At 38.5% G+C, this 19,950-nt stretch overlaps 1 protein-coding gene across 7 annotated transcripts in view; it reads left to right on the top strand.

Annotated features, from left to right (window-relative positions):
• ccser1 (coiled-coil serine-rich protein 1) overlaps nucleotides 1-19,950 on the top strand; it is a 118,346-nt gene that overhangs the window by 37,914 nt on the left and 60,482 nt on the right. For all 7 annotated transcript variants that reach the window (XM_086173565.1, XM_086173564.1, XM_086173570.1 and 4 more), the window contains exons 7-8: nucleotides 3,990-4,164; nucleotides 9,426-9,503. In XM_086173565.1, the coding sequence (XP_086029691.1) occupies nucleotides 3,990-4,164; nucleotides 9,426-9,503 (253 nt within the window). The remainder of the gene's footprint in view (nucleotides 1-3,989; nucleotides 4,165-9,425; nucleotides 9,504-19,950) is intronic.

Genomic DNA, 19,950 nt, shown 5'->3' with positions numbered 1-19,950 from the left:
GAGAATTCGCCATCTGCTTAATGCTCCCATTCACTGTTTACTAGGTAATTTTTCTGTGAGAATGGGACAAAAGGCATCTAATTTCCTATAACCTCCTCTCTAAATGGCCATCAGTCAAAACGAACACAGCCTTTTGAGGATAAACAGCTTTCTTGCCCTCTTTTCTTCCATTCTCCTCTCAATTCTTTCCTTCAAGTGAAGCTGTTCAGACACTTCCTTTATATTTCTCAGCCCACCTTTAGGAAATGACCTTATGGGATTTGAGAAATGTCCCACCATTTACACATTCATATTAAATTAAATTCAATTAAAAGAAATTAAATCAGAACTTAACTGGAAGGTTTGTTGTATGACACCTGTAAAATTTTGAGGATGCAGCTATCTGTTAAAATATTAATTTGATCAAAATCTTAAGGGAATAATCGCTAATTCATAAATAGGTTTTTAAATATATAAGGATGGGATTGGGAAATTTGGATGCTTAAAGGAAACTCAGGGGCTCAAAATGTTATAATGATTTTTTTTTTCAATTCCAATATCACCTTATTGTTTCTCACAGTAAGAGTGCAATGATTTAACTAATTTCAACTGACAGTGCAATTACTCTGTGACAGTTTTCACCTCAAAACATGGGTTTTGATACTGCTAAGATTATAAGAGCTTCTGCCTGTAAAAGAGAAATCGAGCAACTGAGCTATTACTGTTTTGTTCATATAATATTAGCTGTTAGTGTTGATACTAAAGAAGAATATCTTATGATTCATAACTATCATTGCTTCCAGTGCTTTGAATGCAAAATTGTAGTACAACAGTGCATTTGTTTAAACTTTGGGTGATGTATATTTGTTGAATTATGTTTTTATGGAAGGGTGGAATTTTAGAAAAACACACATCTACTCCTACCCACTTTTGCTAAGCACTGCGGGCCTCTGCCAGCTAGTCCCATAAAACACTTATAATTTTACAGAGGAGGAGAGATTGGCTGGTTTATACATATAGATTGAGATCATGTTGGAGCCTATCCAGACATCACTAATGTGTAACTGTGTTGTAAAGATGAAATGTATTTTTCAGTTTTACTTTATTAAAAATGACTACCGCCTGATTCACTGAAGCAAAGTATACTTTTTAAGGTCACTTTTATTTTTTGTTTTTGTTTGTATGGACTGGAACTGTTTGTGATAATATCTGTGTTAATATATATATATATATATATATCCAGGTGCACAAGAGGTGCCTGTCGCAAAAAGTAAATGAGATGGAAGTCAGTGATAAGCCAAGGGTCATCCATTGTTACACCGTGTGCCCAAAGTTTTTACTAATGCTTGAGGAAATTTTTTGGAGGAATAGCTCTTTCCATATGTCCATTGTCCTTTACTTTCAATTTTTATTATTTTAATTTTCCTTGTCTGCTCTCTGCTATATACCATTCTTTGACTCTGACCTGAAGTTGAAACATACACGCACGCACGCACGCACGCACGCACGCACGCACGCACGCACGCACGCACGCACGCACGCACGTGTATAGCAAAGGCATACTTGTAATAGCAAGACAGCTTCCCAAAAGTGAGGGCAAAAGGTTTCAAATACAACCTGTTGTCTGGCTCTTTGTATTGTTGTTCTTTACATGCCTTAGATACTAACTTAAAATGCAGTATTGTATCTGTAAGCATGCAAATTTTTTCACACAAATCTGATAACAAGTAATTTATTAGCTCTTAAACCCTGCAACTTCCCAGTTAGCTTTGTTATCTCTGACTAATGTTGTATCCAGGAAATCGATTCTTCTTCACTGCTACGAAACCATAGCCCACACAGGCCGTTGCTCTGTGCTGCCTCTGGCAACTGCTGTTTTAGAGCAGCGGAAAAAATATTGGTTACCGGTATGTAACATTAGTCAGACAAAGTGAGCAAGTGTCTCAAATGTGTCACAATTCAGTGTTTCACATCCGAAGCCTAGCCATGGAAAATTGATGGGTACAAAGCTTCAGTTTGCAATTTGGTGGTTGAGTTATTAAATGTTTAGCCTGAACCAGGGCTCACAACAAGGATACAACCTTTGGTCCCATCATTGCAGTAGTTACTTGGAATTGGTAGTTTTCACCAATGAATTTCCATTTACATTGTTTTTAATTGATAAAATCAAAATCAGAAGTAGACACAAATCCCTATGCAAGCTGACAGTTTCCCCAGTGTTTATCTTCTAACATAATAAATTGGTTGGGATTAGAATAAAGAGCTGTGCAGAGAACCAAATAATGCTCGAAGACCTGCTGACTTTTCATTGGCTAAAGTTGTTGAATGGTATAGTTAATCACAGCAAAGCCTGTGTTGATCCCCCCCCATTTGTTTATGTTCATGTGTGCCGAGCCTTACTAAAGTGTCACGGCTGTGCGAAGGGAGAAGAAATCAATTCCCACTGACTTATGAACTTGCCTTTTTTTAGAGAGATTTCATCTTCACTATCTGTCAGGAGGTCGGCTGCACTTCAACTTGAAAGCTTTGTTAATTAAAAAGGTATTTGATATGCAGCACTTCAGCCGGGAGATCACTGACACACACTTCACAGTAGGAACCACAGACACACATTGTTTTCTGCAGAGCAATAATAAAATAAAACACCAAAATTTCTATCCTTGATATGATAAGGACTCAGGGGACAGGAATGCTGGGCTGGAATATAATGAATCAAAACCCCCGAGAGTGAAATACCCCTCTGAGAGGTTAATGATGAGATAGAATTAGAAGATGGCGTTTCATCTGCTAATACGCGCGTTTGTGCACTTGCGCGTCGAATGGAGGATGTCACCATTTCGATGCTAGATCGAACATCAATGTCAATGATTTCTCGCTTTCAACTGTCTGAATTACAAGTGGGGTCATGATTTTTCTACTGTTTCCTTAACTCCACCCCCGCCTGCTCGCTTTGCTTGGGAGGAAAAGCACTTTAAAAACAAGACAAAGCTGCTGGTAAATTTGCTTACTTGTTGCCGTCTTTGGTTGGAGTTGATGAAGCAACCTGTGCAACACAAGGCTAAATCTGGCTTGTATCGCATTAGCGATGGGAAATGTGACAACATGATTAACATAATATTATGATTTTTTATAAACAGACTAACACAGCCTGTAGTGTTTCTCTAACTGACCGCAAGCATGAGACTGGCGGTAGCATAACAAAGAGAATAAGATGCTGTGAGAGGGAAGCAAGGATGCACCCAGAAGCCCTGTTTTGTTACTTAAAATGTTAATGTGTTTTTGAGATTACACAAAGATGAGATGCAAACTGGATTTGCTAGACCTGACTTTCATGTAATTTATATTGGTTATACTCCAATGAGACTAGTGAGTCCATTTTTGGGGTGTGGATTTCGGCACATCAATCCAGTGGCTTATTCATGCAAACACCATCTATTTGCAACAAAAAGTTATGTTGACACTCAGACAAATTGTTGCCTTGAAATCCAAATTCAAATCGAATTATGTAATTCGAGAGTCATTATCTAGTACTTCCATTCTCATTTAAACTGTTTATTCTAATTAGTGTTTGTCATAGGATAGATTAAGGTAGTTTTGTTTTTATTTCCTTAGTAAATGTTTTACACCGCTGTCTACAAAGCCTTTTTATGACTTAGAGAGGACCGTAGTACTGCAATCCATGGGTTCCCTTTATCATGCTATTTTCAAGAATTATTGTTCAGTGTGCCCATGAGTTATTTGTTGGAACAGAATTTGTGCATGAATTGGTCTGACATGATATCCTGCACTTCATCTTTTGGTCATTCTATTCATCTTCATATGGACATAACGGTGCAATATATCCTGTATCCTATATCCACCATCAATGACCACCAAGATTAGAATCCTCACTGTCTGCCAGGCAGCTGGCAGCACTTCAGACAAGGTCGATGACGAAGTTTTCACACAGACTCATAGCATTGAAACCTTTTATTCTGTTTTCCCATTCTTTCATTCAATTTCTCCCCCAGGGAGCCGATCCGCCCGACGAGCCTGCTACCTGCAGATTGGAGCACAGGTCTTGGTTTGGGGAGAGAAGATGAACTTTTACTTCCAGGGCTGGAGACCCTGCCATTCAGACTGATGCAGCAAGACTGTGCTTCTGTTAAAACCCTCCTTTTGAGACTGAGACGGACACTGCAGGAGGTGGGATTGAACACACACACACACACACACACACACACACACACACACACACACACACACACACACACACACACACAAAGCACATTGTCAAGTTTTACCATGATTTCCTAGACAAATTACGTTTTTGATAAGTAAGATGATAATTTACTCTTTAATTGACTCTTACCACATGAAAAAACAAAGGCTGAAATTCATTTTAATCCTCTTGTACTACCAAGAGAAATGATCTGCTGATTAAGATATGACTGCAATAAATTGTATTAAAGCAAAGAGGCTAAGAGGTTTGGAAACAATATGCAGCAACTGAATCTGGAACTAAAGTGCAGTGTTTCTCTTTCAAAATTCTTCACTTCCTGTTTAATTAGCTCAATTTCAGCTCCATGAAATCAAGTCTAAAGTGGGCGATTTTGTGCTTTATATGGCTGTCTTAATCGTGTTGTTTCATTAATCTAATCAGATTCCTTAATGGGATGAAATGTTCTTCATGTCTTCATTCAAATTCAAATTTCATAGACACGCACATGCATGCATGCACACATGCATGCACGCATGCATAGACTTTGTCTATTCACCAAAAGGCGGTGGACCTAATTCTAGATGTATAGCCCTATCCCTCATGGCTTGCTAGACATCGCCTGTAAAACTAAGGGTGCAGCCAGGGGAAGAAAATCCAGATTGGTCCCAATTCCCCTGTTTCCTCTTCAAAATAAATGCAGAAACCTGTTAAAAGTCAAATTTTGCCCCATGGTGATCACGTCACCCCTGCGACTGTTTGCAAACCAGTAAAATTCATGCACACCATTATTGCTGTCATCAGCACTAATGGTCACCTAATACATCACTGACATGTTACAGTTGCTCCCTTAGGTGGAAGTCTAAAAACAAGGAGTTGTGTTGCAAATGCAATGTATAGTCCTGAATTTCTTTTAATTTTGTCCCGGCTCACCTCAGAATTAAAATTTTAATTAGATTTAATTATATACATATGTACACTGTAAATTCCGGACTGTAGAGCACACCATTGTATTGGCCGCACCCACTAATTTTCAAAAGAAAGAAGGAATTGTACATAAATAAACTGCATTTGTTTATAAGCCGCAGGTGTCCCCATTTAAACATGAGATATTAACGCAGCAAGATGTTACAGGAAAGTTTTTTTTTTTTTGAAAACTTTTACTTAAATAAATACCAGTTACATCTGCAACTACCCGCACGTAAGGAAAATGTTTTTTTCAGAACAGATGCCTAACTTGCATGCAGGAGCTCTATTTCCTTCTTCAATAGCCATAAAACGCATTTCTACGCATCTTTTTCATGATGGGGGTGTGTGCAAATAAGTGCAAAACGGCAGATCTGAAGAATTATCGTAAATGCGAGTGGGTTTGCCGAAAGTTTCATATGTCCACTGTGATGGTGTGGGTGGAAGGAAGCTACCGTAATTGTCATAAATTAGCTACAATGTTCTAAAAGCTGTTCTCAAAGAGTGTGAAAAAAGTAGCGTCTTAAATGCCGGAATTGACGGTACATACAGTATACACACACACACACAAAATACACACATTATATAATATATGTGTTCTATAATTTTGCAGTAAATTTTATTTTTTGACAAAATGCTCAGTAATAAAGAGCAGAATGTGAGCTACATTAACTTTGCCATTTGTTTATGCAGGTTATTATTTTATTAGCTATCTAATTTTAATGTCTCCAGAGAACAGCAACACTCATAATAGTGGTTGGAAACTTGTTTTTGATGGCGTTGTGTATTTTGTTCAGTTTCATAATGACCATGCCCATACTTACATAAACGCGCTTTCCATTATTTTTCAAAAATGCGCGACACATTTACATACCAAAGAGTCATTCCCGTAGTACGGCGGTAAGTTTGGCTTTAAGAACATGCATTAGCACTCTGTGGCTGTCGTTTTTCTGTCATCTACTGACTGACCCTTAACAAACATAACACATATGCTAATAATATACAGACCCACGCTAGCAAGCCCAGACGTGCAAATATATCTAAAAGGCTGACTGGCCTCGCTATAACAGTCCACCATTAGTACCTCTAAGCTATGATCAAAGGTAGCTCTGGGAAGCTATCAGTGAATTACTTTCCACAGAGGCTCATGGCTTTTTCCAACTCTTTTTACTGTGGGTTTTTTTTTTTCCCTCCTAGGACTTAGATACAGAAATATCAAATGAAAGAAAGAAAATGATAACATAATAATTAGTGTATGGAGACCAAAAGGAGCACACAAAGGGGGTGGGGTAAACAACGGCAGAACATGAATGTATAAAGAGGAAGTGTTTGCCATTTTTTTTTTCTTTGGTTGGTTCATTAACTCACCAATTTAGTTGCCTCGCATGAGGAAATGTAATACAACACACAACAATTGGAGGTAGACGTATGATGTCATGCGTTTAAGTTTCTTGGGGGCAAAGAGATAGACTGAAGTTAAGCAAGCCCGGAACAACAACAGAAACTTTGAATTGACATTGAGCTTTTTCTTGATTAATGTTCCAGCCCTTTTCTTGCTCAAAAGCCTCATCTTGGTCCCAAGATTTCGGTGTTGACCCAATGAAAGAGCTCGTTCTTACAAAGGGTGAAGTTGGTTTCCTTTGTAGGATGAATGGGGTTTGTATTTATTTGACTGAACTCAGTCAAATGCCTTCACTCCTTTGTACTATAGTGACAGGTTGTTGCACATATTGATGCAATTAGTTGTGCAAAGTCGCTACAGCTTAACTAAGACTTTATATTTGATGCTGGAAAGATATGTGGGATCTTGAAATTCTTGAAATTCGAGTAAAATGTCATTCAAGTGTCAAAAGTAAAAGACCACATTATGCCAAATGGCTCAATTTAGAGTGTAATCATAGAAATTGGCATATCTGAGGTTGTGGAACGGCCCTCACGGAATCACTTTTACTTGTTCATCTCTGATATCTTCAGAATCGTGTTTGAAATGTCACCAAGTTGGAAACTAAACTCAAAATTGTTTTTGATGAGCATGTTGGCACCTCGCAACGCAGCCTCTGCCATTAGTGTATGTTTGTGTATAAATATCCAAGTAGATCAGTGAACACTTCAATATTGTGACCCACTTCAAGCGCAATTATGGTGAAGGGGCTCATCGTAAATACAGCCCATTTACCATAGACTGGAAAGCTGAACTGACTTGTACATATTATCTGTAGCGAGAATTTACGATAATTTTTCCATGATACGATAACTTTTCCATGATATGAGAGAGGTTTTTGATTACTTCAACCTATCTGAGCATTTTATGAATTTGCAAGGAAGTGTTTGATTCACAATGCTAATTATATTGTAATACTCTCCTGTGGATGTCAACAGTAAATGAAAAAATTGATGTCAAATGATATCTTTATGGCAGTGTAAACACCCCTGCCATAAAATTAAACCTAAATTTAAAATTCCACAAGTTATGGGAATCTTTTTTCATATCAGTTTTATGTGATATGCAAAGAGGATAGCTCTTAGAAGATAGACCGCGCTTTCGAATCACACAGAAGCATTTTCCTTGTGCAACATGATCTTCAAGGTTGGTATAACTACTTTGGATGAGATGGAATGTGAGTTGTTGTGTTGCAGGTTATATTCTGTGTTCTGTTGTCGTGCGTATTTGCATATTCACTTGGCAGTCGAGCCCATCTGCAATCTATACATTTCTCTGTCACCAGGTCATTTAGTTGATTGCAAGAGGGAACATTTCTTAAGTCAAATGTCCAAGTAGGTGTTAATATTGCGTATCACATTTATCACAGTTGTGTAGGGATCATAGCTACACTATTTCCCAGTGACATCCATGATTTTTCAGTGGCATGAGTTGGATCTTGCTCCTTCAAGTAAAACGTTGTGGGTAATGATAGGTTGTATAATTTATACCCAAAGTTCAAAAGTATAATTTATTGCTAACATTGTTAAAGTGCTACACATCAATTTGAGTTAAGGTTTAGCGTGTGGTATTTCTACGAAGAGCCTTTTCCACCAGTTCTAACCATTCGCACTGGTTGCCAAAGAACTGACAGATATGCATGACAGTATGATGTAAATTGTGCTGCCTTCAGATGAAAAGCCCTATTTCATTTACAGTGAGAGAGCACACCTTATTCTTTTTTCCCATGTTTTTATTAATGGACATATGAATGTGATTAATGGGGTGTATCACTCTACAAAACCACTTTCCCTTCTCAGGCAATTCATCATCTCTGACAATTTGTTTTTGATCACTGTAGGTCATTACATCTAGAGCTCCCAGGCAGTTTTCCCCCCATTCTTAAACCGCAAAGATTATTTTCACATCTAATTGTCTGGATATTTGTGTGCGGGGCCTTCGGGAAAGGAGTGACCTTAAAGAGAGAATTTGTGTGTTTGAGTGATTGAAAGACAGCCCTTATGAGAGAGGCTGGGTGTTTGTGGATGTCAGTGAGCGTGACAGTTTTCTCCGCCGGAGGCGTTGATCACTGATGGCATACGAGGGCTCTTTTGCCGCAGCACACCTGTTATTCTGATAGTATGGTCATCATTGAATGGTCATCCAAACTTTTGTAGTGCCAATTTTACTTTGTGCAAAGTTGTGACTTTCACCAGGCTTATCTTCCTATCTCAAAGTAGGTCAAACATACCAGTCACATCAGAGTTTTTCCCTAATTGGATACAACATGTCCTGTATCTGAATTGCAGACACACTGAGTCAGTATGCAGAGCGATTTGTAAGAGGGCAGCAGATGTCTTCAAGCAGACACACTTCAGTGCTGACAGTTGATAGGAACTTCTGATTTACAAAATGAACTTCACCTTCAAGGGATATTTCAGGCCAAAGTTAAAAACTTACCTTTTTCTCTTGCCTGTTGCAGTTTTCACCCTACCTAGATCAATTTGTTGGATGGAGTTGTTGGATTTTTGCAGATATTTACCCTCAAGATATCAGCCTCCTCTCTAATACAATAAGACTAAATGGCAATTTTCTTGTGGGGCTCCAAGTGCAAACATTACATTTGAGTTATGAGCAGTTTCATGTGCGTAGTTGCAGGCGTTCCTCAGTCAGTAGCAAATCGTTTGTCACGAAACTGCTGAAAGAAGTTATTTTCCAATGCTGTATGCAACTAAATTAAATTGATGGAGGCCTGATAAAAGTATTCCAAACACATCACAGATGACTCTTAATATGTAATATTTTGCAAAAAGCCCATTATTGTCGGTGTTCCACTCATATTTGTAATTTTGTCTTTTCTAGAGCACAGAGACAAGTCCTGCCAGCAGTCTCCAGTCTCTACCCATCAGCCCTTGCAGTGAAAAGTCTCTTCCATTTAAGGTAACCTTTATGCACCTTCATTTATTCACTTTTATTAGATAAAACCTGTGTGATTATGATTTTAAGTCTATCAATTTGTTATGAGGGTAGTTTAAAAAAATAAAGGAAAAAATAACTGGAAAGATTTTAGTTCTCATACTTCACGGAATTCAATATGGACTTCAAGTGATTGTGATGGGGAAACATCCATGGGGAAGAAAAATCCATCCATCCATCCATCCATCCATCCATCCATCCATCCATCCATCCATCCATCCATCCATCCATCCATCCGTCCGTCCATCCATCCATCCATCCATCCATCCATCCATCCATCCATCCTTTTAAAGACCTCTCCAAAGACATTCATGCTTTGGTCTGTGGGTGTACATGTATCTGTACTTGCTAAAACGGCAGATATCCAGCCAAGCAGTGAAGAGGAAAAAGAAATAGTGTGTCTGTGATCAAAAATGTAAAACACAATCTTTCTCTGATCTCCTCCTCCCAGTTTTTTGCCAAAAAAGAAAATACGGCCAATTTTCCCACACCATCACTGGCTGAATTATAGATGCATGCAGTGGAGGTAGAAGGAAGAAGGATAGATAATAATAGGGAATGGACAGTGATGCAGTCGTTACCAGTATTTATGTTACTACAGTTAGTAACAGCTGTTCAGAGCACAAATCAGCACAAACAAATCACACAAATCAACAATTAAATAAATAAATACGTAAGTACCGGTAAGTAAAATATGAAAATCAGAATACCACATCAAGATGAGTTGCAGGTTTCCAGGATTGTTAAACTAGGAAGCAAAGCAGCTCTGATTCAACAAAATTAAGGAAATTAATGAGCTACATCTGTAGCCACACAGGGCGGTCTGTAATCTCAACATTCCTGTTTCACAGAGAAAGCTTTGTGAATATAGTTAGTTTTGCCATTGACATAAAGCCTGGCAAGCTGTTTAATTTCCTTACTTATTCAGTCTATTATAACTTCTATTATTATAACTATCTATTATCACTTCTATCTGTGATTATTTGCTTACTCTCAAGATTGTGAGTGAGGATAGTTTCTTTATTCAGAGACAATCTAAAATTAGCCTTTCTATGCAGATCACACTTTGACACTCAGTCTTCAGCTCATGATCGAATTTCCACACACCCTTTTCAGTGTTTGTCTCTTATTTCATATTAGAGCACAGGCTTTATTTTCTGTTCTCCTATCTTGGCCAGCCCAGGACTGCTCAGGAGATTCACTGCATGCCGTACCGCCATTTTGGATGTGACCAACAAAGAGCCTTGAATCTTGTAGTACTTATGCATTGTGGATCCCTTTGTTCAGTTTCATTCATTGCACATTTTATTTCCTCCTATGTGTACACAAACATTGACACAATATGTAATTATCTCTTTATATCTAGAAGTGAGGGTTGGAGTGATGGTGATTTCTTTAATGTTGGAGATTGAATTTCACATTTTCAGAGTGAGATGGAATTGTAGTAATCAAAAAAATAAAGAGAGCGCAATTGTTCTTTTTTTTTTATTTTAATAGAAATTCAGTCATGTTTAAACCAAATGTGTTTATTTAAATGCACACACCATGTTACGTCTCACTGTGACCTATTTTTTATACAATTAAGTTTTAATCTGGGAAACTGCTAGATAAATTAAACTTCTTAGTGGACCGCTTTCTCGCGCTGGTACTGTGATTCATTTTGGCAGCTGATAACTAAATTATTCACATTAAACCTCGTCAACTCGTGCGTGGTATAAAACGCCACTGCAGTGTCTGTCTCCACTTCTACTCCCCCCCCAAAACCCTGTTTCACAAAGTCCCCAAATTCCTTGTTGTTGTTACCACATTCTCCATTGTTGTTCTTAAGGAAGAATAAAAAAAAGGTTGAAAAAGAGCAAGAGATATGGGGATGAAGTGAGTGTGAGAGCCTGGCTTGACTTGACAGGTCTCAGACCCCTCCATCAACCAAAGCCATCAGAGTCGAGAGATCTACAGGGAGTGTGTGCAAGTGCTCAAGTACATGCTTGTGTGTGTCTGTCAGGGACCAGATTTACAAAGAGAGGGCTTGTGCTGAGCTTTTCCCTGGGATTTTACTCCGGTGGCAGCAGAGTTCATGTTAGAATCAGAAGAATGGAGGAAAAGGGGGATGAAACTCCTCAACTGGAATAAGGCCTGTGATGATGATTTATGGAACGGGATTATATTGAAAAAAAGTTAAGTTTATTTTCTTTCCCCTGTCTGTTATACCAACAAACACACAAATGCGTATCTGGACACAAATTCACACAGTGTCCTCAGACAGACTCCTCTGTATGCTTTTATCTGTGCACCAATGATAAAATGCAATTTTCTCCTTGTGGGACTAATATAGGATTATCTTATTTTGTTTGTACATTTTGTCTCAGTGGCTTAGTAAGTGTACATTTGTGTTGAGTAAGTGTATGTGTTTGCGTTATTGACCCAGTTAGAGTTTCTGTGGTAGCAATGTAGGGTGAGACAAAGCTTAAGGACAGTGGCTCTTTCTCACATGGAACTATACAGATTCACAGATGTGGAAAGTGAATATAGGATACATTTTAAATGGGAATCTTTGATGTTCGAAACCGCAGCTCGCGATCCCTGGTCAGGCAGTGGGCACAGCTAACATTCTCACAGGAATGACAATGGCCGTGGAAGGAAATGTTCGTGGAGAAAAACCCAGGCAGACGTGGGGAGCGCATGTAAACTCCACTCAGAAAGGCCCCAGTCGGAATTGAACCAGGAACATTAACACTGATCAGTCTTGGTTGGTGAACTAAACCCTTCCTTATGCCCAGTTTCTTCTGGGGCTGACTCCTGCAATAGAGAATTAGTGAGTGAATGAATGAATGAATGAACATTCACACACACTGTATTGTCTTTATGCGGTATGGAAATTTTCCTGGTATTCCCTTATTTTGTTACGCGTCAAGTCAGTTGACAAAATCTATCATAACGCAATTGATCAAATATCAGTTTTTCAAATGATAGGCACCAGCTGGCTTCTTGGCGGTTGGAAATTTTCTAGTGTTTTACCAAATGTTACGTTGTGATGTAACATTCATCGCACATCCTGATCAGGATTGTACCAGGAGTGTTGTCAAGCAGTCATGTGTGGAAAAAATTAGGTTAGACAGGCACAATGCAATACTTGCAGTAGTGAAAACACAATATTTTAAATCAGGGGTCCCTAAACTTTTTCCTGCGAGGGCCAAATAACTTTTCCCTTCTCTGACAGGGGGCCGGGTCAGTTTGTAACAAAAAGTGTGACGATCGCAGAGGCGTCTAAATGTAAACATTTATTGTTTTCCAGAAAGCCACATGTGATCAAAAATGAACCCTTTCTGGGATCTTGACAGTAAAAAAAAAACAGAAAATAAATAATAATATTATTAATTAAATAAATGACACTCTTTATGAAATAAATAATAACCAAATGACTCTTCAAGTTTTTCCACAAATAAAAAGACCAAGGAATACTAACCTTCTTGTAGACACAACTGTTGGCAGTTCTCTCATATCAAATTCATTGAGAAAACCAGGAAGCAAGAAGTATATGAGATCGAACTGATACCAACGCCTACCAAGTTAAATACACCTACCAGGTTAAATACCCTGCATTCTGAATCTATTTTTCTCTGACCCAATCTTTTGGCCATTATTCCATGTCATTTGACAGGGATGTGTCCAGGATTTTTTTTTTTTGGTGGGAGGGGTTTCAGATGAGGCCCAGACTGCAGCAGGACGGAATAGAATGTAACGTTTTATGCATATACAAGTCATGATTACGTGGCCAGAATTTAAAAAAAAAAAATCATAATGCATCTCTGGTATTGTTCAGGGGCTGGGCAAACTGTTGCGGCGGGCCGTAGTTTGACCACTGACAGGTCATAGATCGTGTCACGGGGGGGATAAAAAGACAGATTAAGCATTAGTTCAGGCACATACAGAAGAAATGCATTCTGTTCAAATAAGGTTATGTTACTAGGAGCGGTTGCGTCTCCAATTGGAGCGTTGGCGGTTCAATAAGGAGCTCCTCTTGTCTGTGTGCCAAAGACAAGAGGGCAAGATGTTGAACCCCCCCAGTTGCTCCCGACAGTGTGTTAGACACCTTGCATGGCAGCCCTGCTGTCATCGGTGGGTGAGTGCACGTGTGAATAGCTGAATGTGAGATCCAGCGCAAAGCAATTTGAAACAGCAAGGTGTTGAAAGCGCTATATAAGTGGAGACATAACAAAGAATAAAAGAGCAGAAAATGAATACAGAAGTGCATGAAATTGTTGGTGGGAAAGAAGAAAAAGTGAGAAGATTTCTTAGAGGAGGCAGGACAGAGAAAGAAAGAGGGTAGGCTGTGATGAAAAAGGGATTGAAGGAGGGGCAAGGAGAAGAGAATTTGCCCTGGCACTCCGGAAAACGACCGTGTAAAAATAATCTATGGTATCCACCTGAGAGGCTGCGGTGTCAGTACGACCCAGTTTAATTTAGACCCGACGCCAGTGACATGATTTTTGCCAGATTTTGTCCTAGTTACAGTGTTCTACTGTATTTCAAAGGACTGAACCAAAGCTACTTTTTGGAAAACTACATCATAATCGATTGTTGTTGCCAGGTAACAGGCCCAAACATTTACTGAAAATACTTGGTACCATTTGGTAAAAGGTGCGAGATGTCTTTTGACTATGAAACAAAAAGGTTGTCATAATTTTTAAGAATTTAATTAAGAAATTAATAATTTTACATCATCAAATTCACAAAGGAATGTGCAGGAGGCAACATGAAATATTGGATCTTGATCCAAAAGCTTAGAAAAACTAGTTAAAGTTAAATGGGTAAATGTAATACAAACACAAAAAAATGAAATTAAATAACTACCTTCCAGGTTTCCACAATCATGCATTATTATTTTGGTCATTTGGATAAATATGAAGCTGAATAGGAAAATGCTACATGTGATAAGAGTGTTAAAGGTTGAGCAAATCTGACAAAAGTAGTGACAAGCCCAGTCCAGGCAAACCAGTGCACCAGACAGGAAAAAGTGTTCATTATGTTGTGTTTTAAAAGCAGCATGGAAGGCTCCTTGGAACGGATATGCTCTTCATCAATCTTAATGAATATATTCAAGACTGAGCTATATGTGAAGTTTATGGGCCAGATCTGCGCAACCAGCAACTTACTTCATACTTAATGCCCAAGATGTCTGGTTGTTTCTGTCTTGGCAACTTTAACTACAGTATATCACTGCATTTTATTACCGTTTCAACCTCTTACTTATGGTATATTTAAAATCTCTCAGTGCTAATTTCACAAAAATCAAGCAGCTCACAGTCTGGCGTTGTATGTCGAGGATATCGTCAGGGAACAGCTCTTTGGATTACCCAAGTATTGCCATGCGGCAAAGTGTCGGCTTTGCAGCCACTGAAAGGTTTGAATAGTCGGAGCAGGTAAATACGTCTCTACTTTACTTTTCGGAGGTTTGCGTCATAACACTTTTTTCATATCTGGAGGCTTCTGTATGAAATCCACAAAGAAGGGCAGTGGTGAACTCGTCTGTGGTATTGCGATTGAGATAATACCGTTGTACAGGCGATATCTTTCCTCACATTGGTTCTTTTTGCCACCGATGCCGCCCCTCACCCTCCAGTTATTACACTGTGATTTGAAGTGATACTCTGACTGAAATACGCAAGCCGGCTGACAAAATATGGCGTCTGCGTCAGCATTGAGGTGTGTGCTTGTGATGGATGTGTCTTTTTCAAGTAGTTAAATGTTAGTTCATAAATAACAATGCCCATCAACACTATATTGCAAACAATAAACAATCTGCATGCTGGCATTTTAAGTGTATTAAATACCCTCAATGTTGTCAGATCTCTGATATGCAATAACCTACAGGTTTATATATGTATAAACCTTATGTTATGTAAAATGTTATGACTTACAGTTGACTTTGAGATTTATGATTCACTCTGAAGACGTATACATTGTTGATGAAACACACTCATGCGTGCATGCTAACAAGTGTTGAAACCCTGAGGACTCAATGCATAAATCTGAAATCTTGTTTTTAGGTTATTGTTGTGTGGGCTTTTGGCCTTTGTTTTCTTACATTCAGGGGCTGAAATACTGTTTTTTAGGCCATAGTTACCTAGAACATTGTGGCACACCTGAAATGGATGTGGAGGGCCATGGATTTGGAGTAAAGGCAATTAAAGGTAAAGGTAATTTTTAGGTCAACCTTTTTACAAAATCGTGAAGTAGACGATCTTGAATGATTTTGACTCTTGTCAACTCAGGGTGGCTATTGTCATGCAGTTGTCGCACATAAGAATTTTAAGCACAAATATTGATGCAATATAACAGGTACATGGAATGTACTTAGTGATGCTGTCGCCAGGTAGTTCATTTGTAAAAGCCTTCTGTCTGGGTTTGACATTAATTTTAGAAGCTGTCTAATGCATTAATTTTCACTGCGTGTTAGTGGTTTTTCAGGGCTATTATTTATGCTGTGTGTGAGTGCTGGTAGCAGAAAAAACAACATCCTTATCTATGAGTATGCACGCCATTTTGGTAAAGCCAGGTAAACAGGCTTGAGTGCTGATGGGTTTTGTTTTTGTATTTCCATTTCTGAACATGCGTGTGTATTCTGTATGTTTTTATCACCATGGAGGCACCGAGCAAAACTTCTCAATTTGGTTAAAAAAATTAACATTGTGTCCCGAGTACAGCTCATACATAAATTGGAGTTTTCTCTCTATGTGGGTTTATTTCTCAACAATGTCCATACAAAATGAGGTTTGAGGCACAGTGATAAACAAATCAATTCAAGGTCTATGCAATTAGAAACATAATATAAAAATATCTGTACTCTTTATTTTATCAATAGCAATTAATATTTTTCCTGTTTTCATTGTTTTCTGGGCCTACTTTGTATTAGATTTTATTCCCTGACAAATGTATTCAATTCAGTATAAAATGTTTTATTTACAAAGGTATATGTACCAACTGGTATCCCATTATTTCAGACATGAAATGATACCGCACTTTTCGCATTAACAGTCAAGTCCAGCTGCCCCTGGTATAAATGTATTTGACCTTGATTTTTAAGAACAGTATTTGTCATGTACTTGGTGTAAGTCTCTGGATACCGGACGATGGGATGTCTCGCTGCCTTCCCATTGACTAGAACATTTTAAAGGCAATTTAATTACTTGGACAGTGGGGAGAGGCAGCGCAAATAAATCTACATCCTTTGCTTTATGCCAAAGGACACATCTTGTCAAAGCCATGCCTTTCCCGCTCCAGTGAGATAAAGTGCAAATCGTGAGTAAATCTGTGGCACGGAAAAGCCTGCCTGGTCAGGTGACGCTGTGGTTAGAACTCTCCCCTTCCAGGAAAGTTATGAGCTCGGGTTCAAACCCTGCCTGTCTATATGGGCTTTGCATATTGTCCATATACCTGGACGTGTTTGCATTGGTACACATGCAAGTTATTTCTGCAAATAGCCTGCGAGTGTCAAAGTCAAAGTCTGCTGTTGTGGCTGCATGTCTTCTTTTGGACTAGCTGTCTAGCTGAAAGTACATGTATTGGTGGAAATGTTTCAAAAAAAATCAAAATTGGATTTCTTGTGCAACTTCTCGTGAATGATTTTCTATCCCCTAAGTACGGCCGGTGCTCCAGCCATACTATTATTATCAGGAATAATTTTTCACTTCTTGTGGAAAAGTATGTAGTTACATAAAGCCTTTCTATTTTTTTATTTGTTAATTTTCTTTTCTATTGTCCTTGAAGTAGTGGTGAAGAACACACCCAGCCCCAACACAAAAATGGTTTGGCCAGACATGACTTATTAAGCCTTTGAGTTCGTTTAGTCACTCCTGTCAAAATGATGGCTCAGTGTAAGTCCAGAGCATAAAGGAGAAAAGAAGGAGATGCAGCGTGTCGAGGGAATTTTATGAAAAAGTTTTTCAAAAAAAGATGATGAGGAAGCGCCTGACAGTAATGAAAATCTTGTGCAAGGTAAGAAACAGCTCAGCCACTCACGTTTACAGGCTTTGTACGACCCCTTACAGGCCGGCTCTAATTTTAACTTCCATTAGCTTGTATGAAAGCCTCACAAAACACTCTGTCTTCAACAAAAACAGTTGAGTTTGGTAGTTATGACAGAGAGGAGAAGAGGAGGACAGAGTGAAGAAGAGTGGGGAGATTTTTTCCGCCCCGGAAGTAGTGTGTGTGACGACTTTTACTTAAACAATAAAAGTGAATATGTAAAAAAGTTACATTTAACACTTTTTGCCGCTTGTCTAGAGAATGATGTTTGGGACTAACTGGAATTTTTTCCCCTTTTTCGCCTGCTATTCTGTAACTGAGTTATTTTCGTAGTGACTTGTTTTCACCTTTGAACGCACCACAAAATATAACAAGCCGTCCATGTTTGCTTTCACGGGAAGCAGGCCATTGATTTTTCATACAAGTCCTGTAGTTCTAACTGGGATTGAAATTAGAGAGAATTATCACTTTCTGTCCAGAATGCACAGGCTTCATAAGGGTCATTCTGAGGGCGTTGATTAAGTTCTATGGTTCCCTGTAGACTCCTTCTGACCTCAAAAGTCCTTCAGCTAGATGGCTCCCCATGGTTCCAGATCATCGTAGTCAGCCCGAGGCCCTCTCTGTCCTCTTCTCTGTTGCTCCTCTATTTCTGTCCCCTTTTCCTTACACCCCTCCGCCAACTGCCATATACCTCTTATTTGCATACCCCTTTTTTTCCTCCCATAGCTTAATGGTCATGAAGATACAGCCATAGCTTCCATCTGTCATTTAGCTCTCTCTCTCTCTCTCTCTCTCGCTCTCTCTCTCTCTTGTCTCTCTGACTTCAGTTCTTCTTTTCCTTTTAAATAAGTTCCTTTTGACCCTCCTACTCAGTCTCGCTGTTTACAGTTTCGCTACCCATCCGCCCAATAACTAAGTCAAACATTTTCATTTATCATAATGGCTTGCTTTGGTTTGGGGCTCTGTGCAAAGTGTTAAAAACCTGCATTGTCCAAATGTTTCATTTAACTAAGATGAAGTAATTCCTTTCACATGCAGATTAAGAAAAGGTCAGCCGTGCTTCTATCTCTTGTCGACTGAAATACCGCAGTGCACTTAAATCTGGTATACACAAATGAAGCTTCCAAACATTGCTGCCAATACAAATTGCCACTGCCAGACTTAATGGATCCTAAAAGAAGTGACCACATAATTCAACAAAAACCCTCGCTGCAATTTATGGTTACCTGGGAGTTTCATCATTACTTTTAACGCTTTTAACATTAGCATTTTACCAGCACCAAAGCAGGATGACGTGGCCTTTAGCTGTTGAATGTGATTCTTATCGTATAGTGACAGTTTTTTATGATTTCGTCATTTTATTATACCCGACACTCTCGTCCATTTTTTAGAAATTTTGTTACATTGCAAACTTTTTGTTGCTTCTTTTTCAGAGTTGTCACCAGGAATAAAATGGTATTGTCATTAGTACTCATTGATAACATACATGAAGAATTTAAAGGGAGATACTTGAAAAGTTTCACATGGATGCCCCTCTGCCAGGTTGTGAAAACAAGTGTCCTGCAAGTGTTGGCTTTAATTAATCAATCAATCAATGATCATTTTCAGCAAAGTATTGCCAAGTCATACACTGTGAGTCAATAACAACAACAACACAATCATTAATTTCTGTCAGCCCCTCTTTTGCATTCACGTATCAGCTCTGTCCCCTTAATACAGCTGAAGTTACTCCTTTTCCAGTCTTTAAAAAGAAAAACACGGTCCACTTTCTCAAAACAATTATCCATTTTTGCTTTCCCCTGTCTCCTGCTGTAGTATTCAGAATGTGTCGCTTCCATTCCCCCACTTGCTGACAACACAAGGTCATGTTGAAGTGCTATGATCTCTGGGGTGCCGCCATAGGACACACCAGTTTTATCACATAGCCTGAGAGAGAGAATAGAGAAGACCATAGTCCTGCAGCCTTCACCTAATGATGGATTTATTATATGCTCACACACAAAACATACAAATAGACACATACACAGGACTGTCTCAGAAAATTAGAATATTGTGATCAAGTTCTTTATCTTCTGTAATTCAATTACAAAAAAAAAAATGTCATACATTCTGGATTCATTTCAAATCACCTGAAATATTACAAGCCTTTTATTGTTTTAATATTGCTGATTATGGCTTACATCTTAAGAAAACTCAAAAATCCTATCTCAAAATATTAGAATATCATGAAAAAGTAATTTTTGTTTTTTAATTGCATTACAGAAGATAGAGAACTTTTTCACAATATTCTAATTTTCTGAGACAGTCCTGTATACAAACAAGCAAGTACCATGTGAACAAACATAAATCACTTGCCTTTACAGAATTGCAGAAAAAAAAAAATCAA

Source organism: Fistularia commersonii, chromosome 26 (assembly GCF_037954325.1).
Source record: "Fistularia commersonii isolate RoL2024-O1a breed Wild chromosome 26, RoL_Fcom_v1.0, whole genome shotgun sequence".
NCBI lineage: Eukaryota > Metazoa > Chordata > Actinopteri > Syngnathiformes > Fistulariidae > Fistularia > Fistularia commersonii.
The sequence above is the reverse complement of the archived record's forward strand: the minus strand, read 5'-3'. Positions and strand labels throughout refer to the sequence as shown.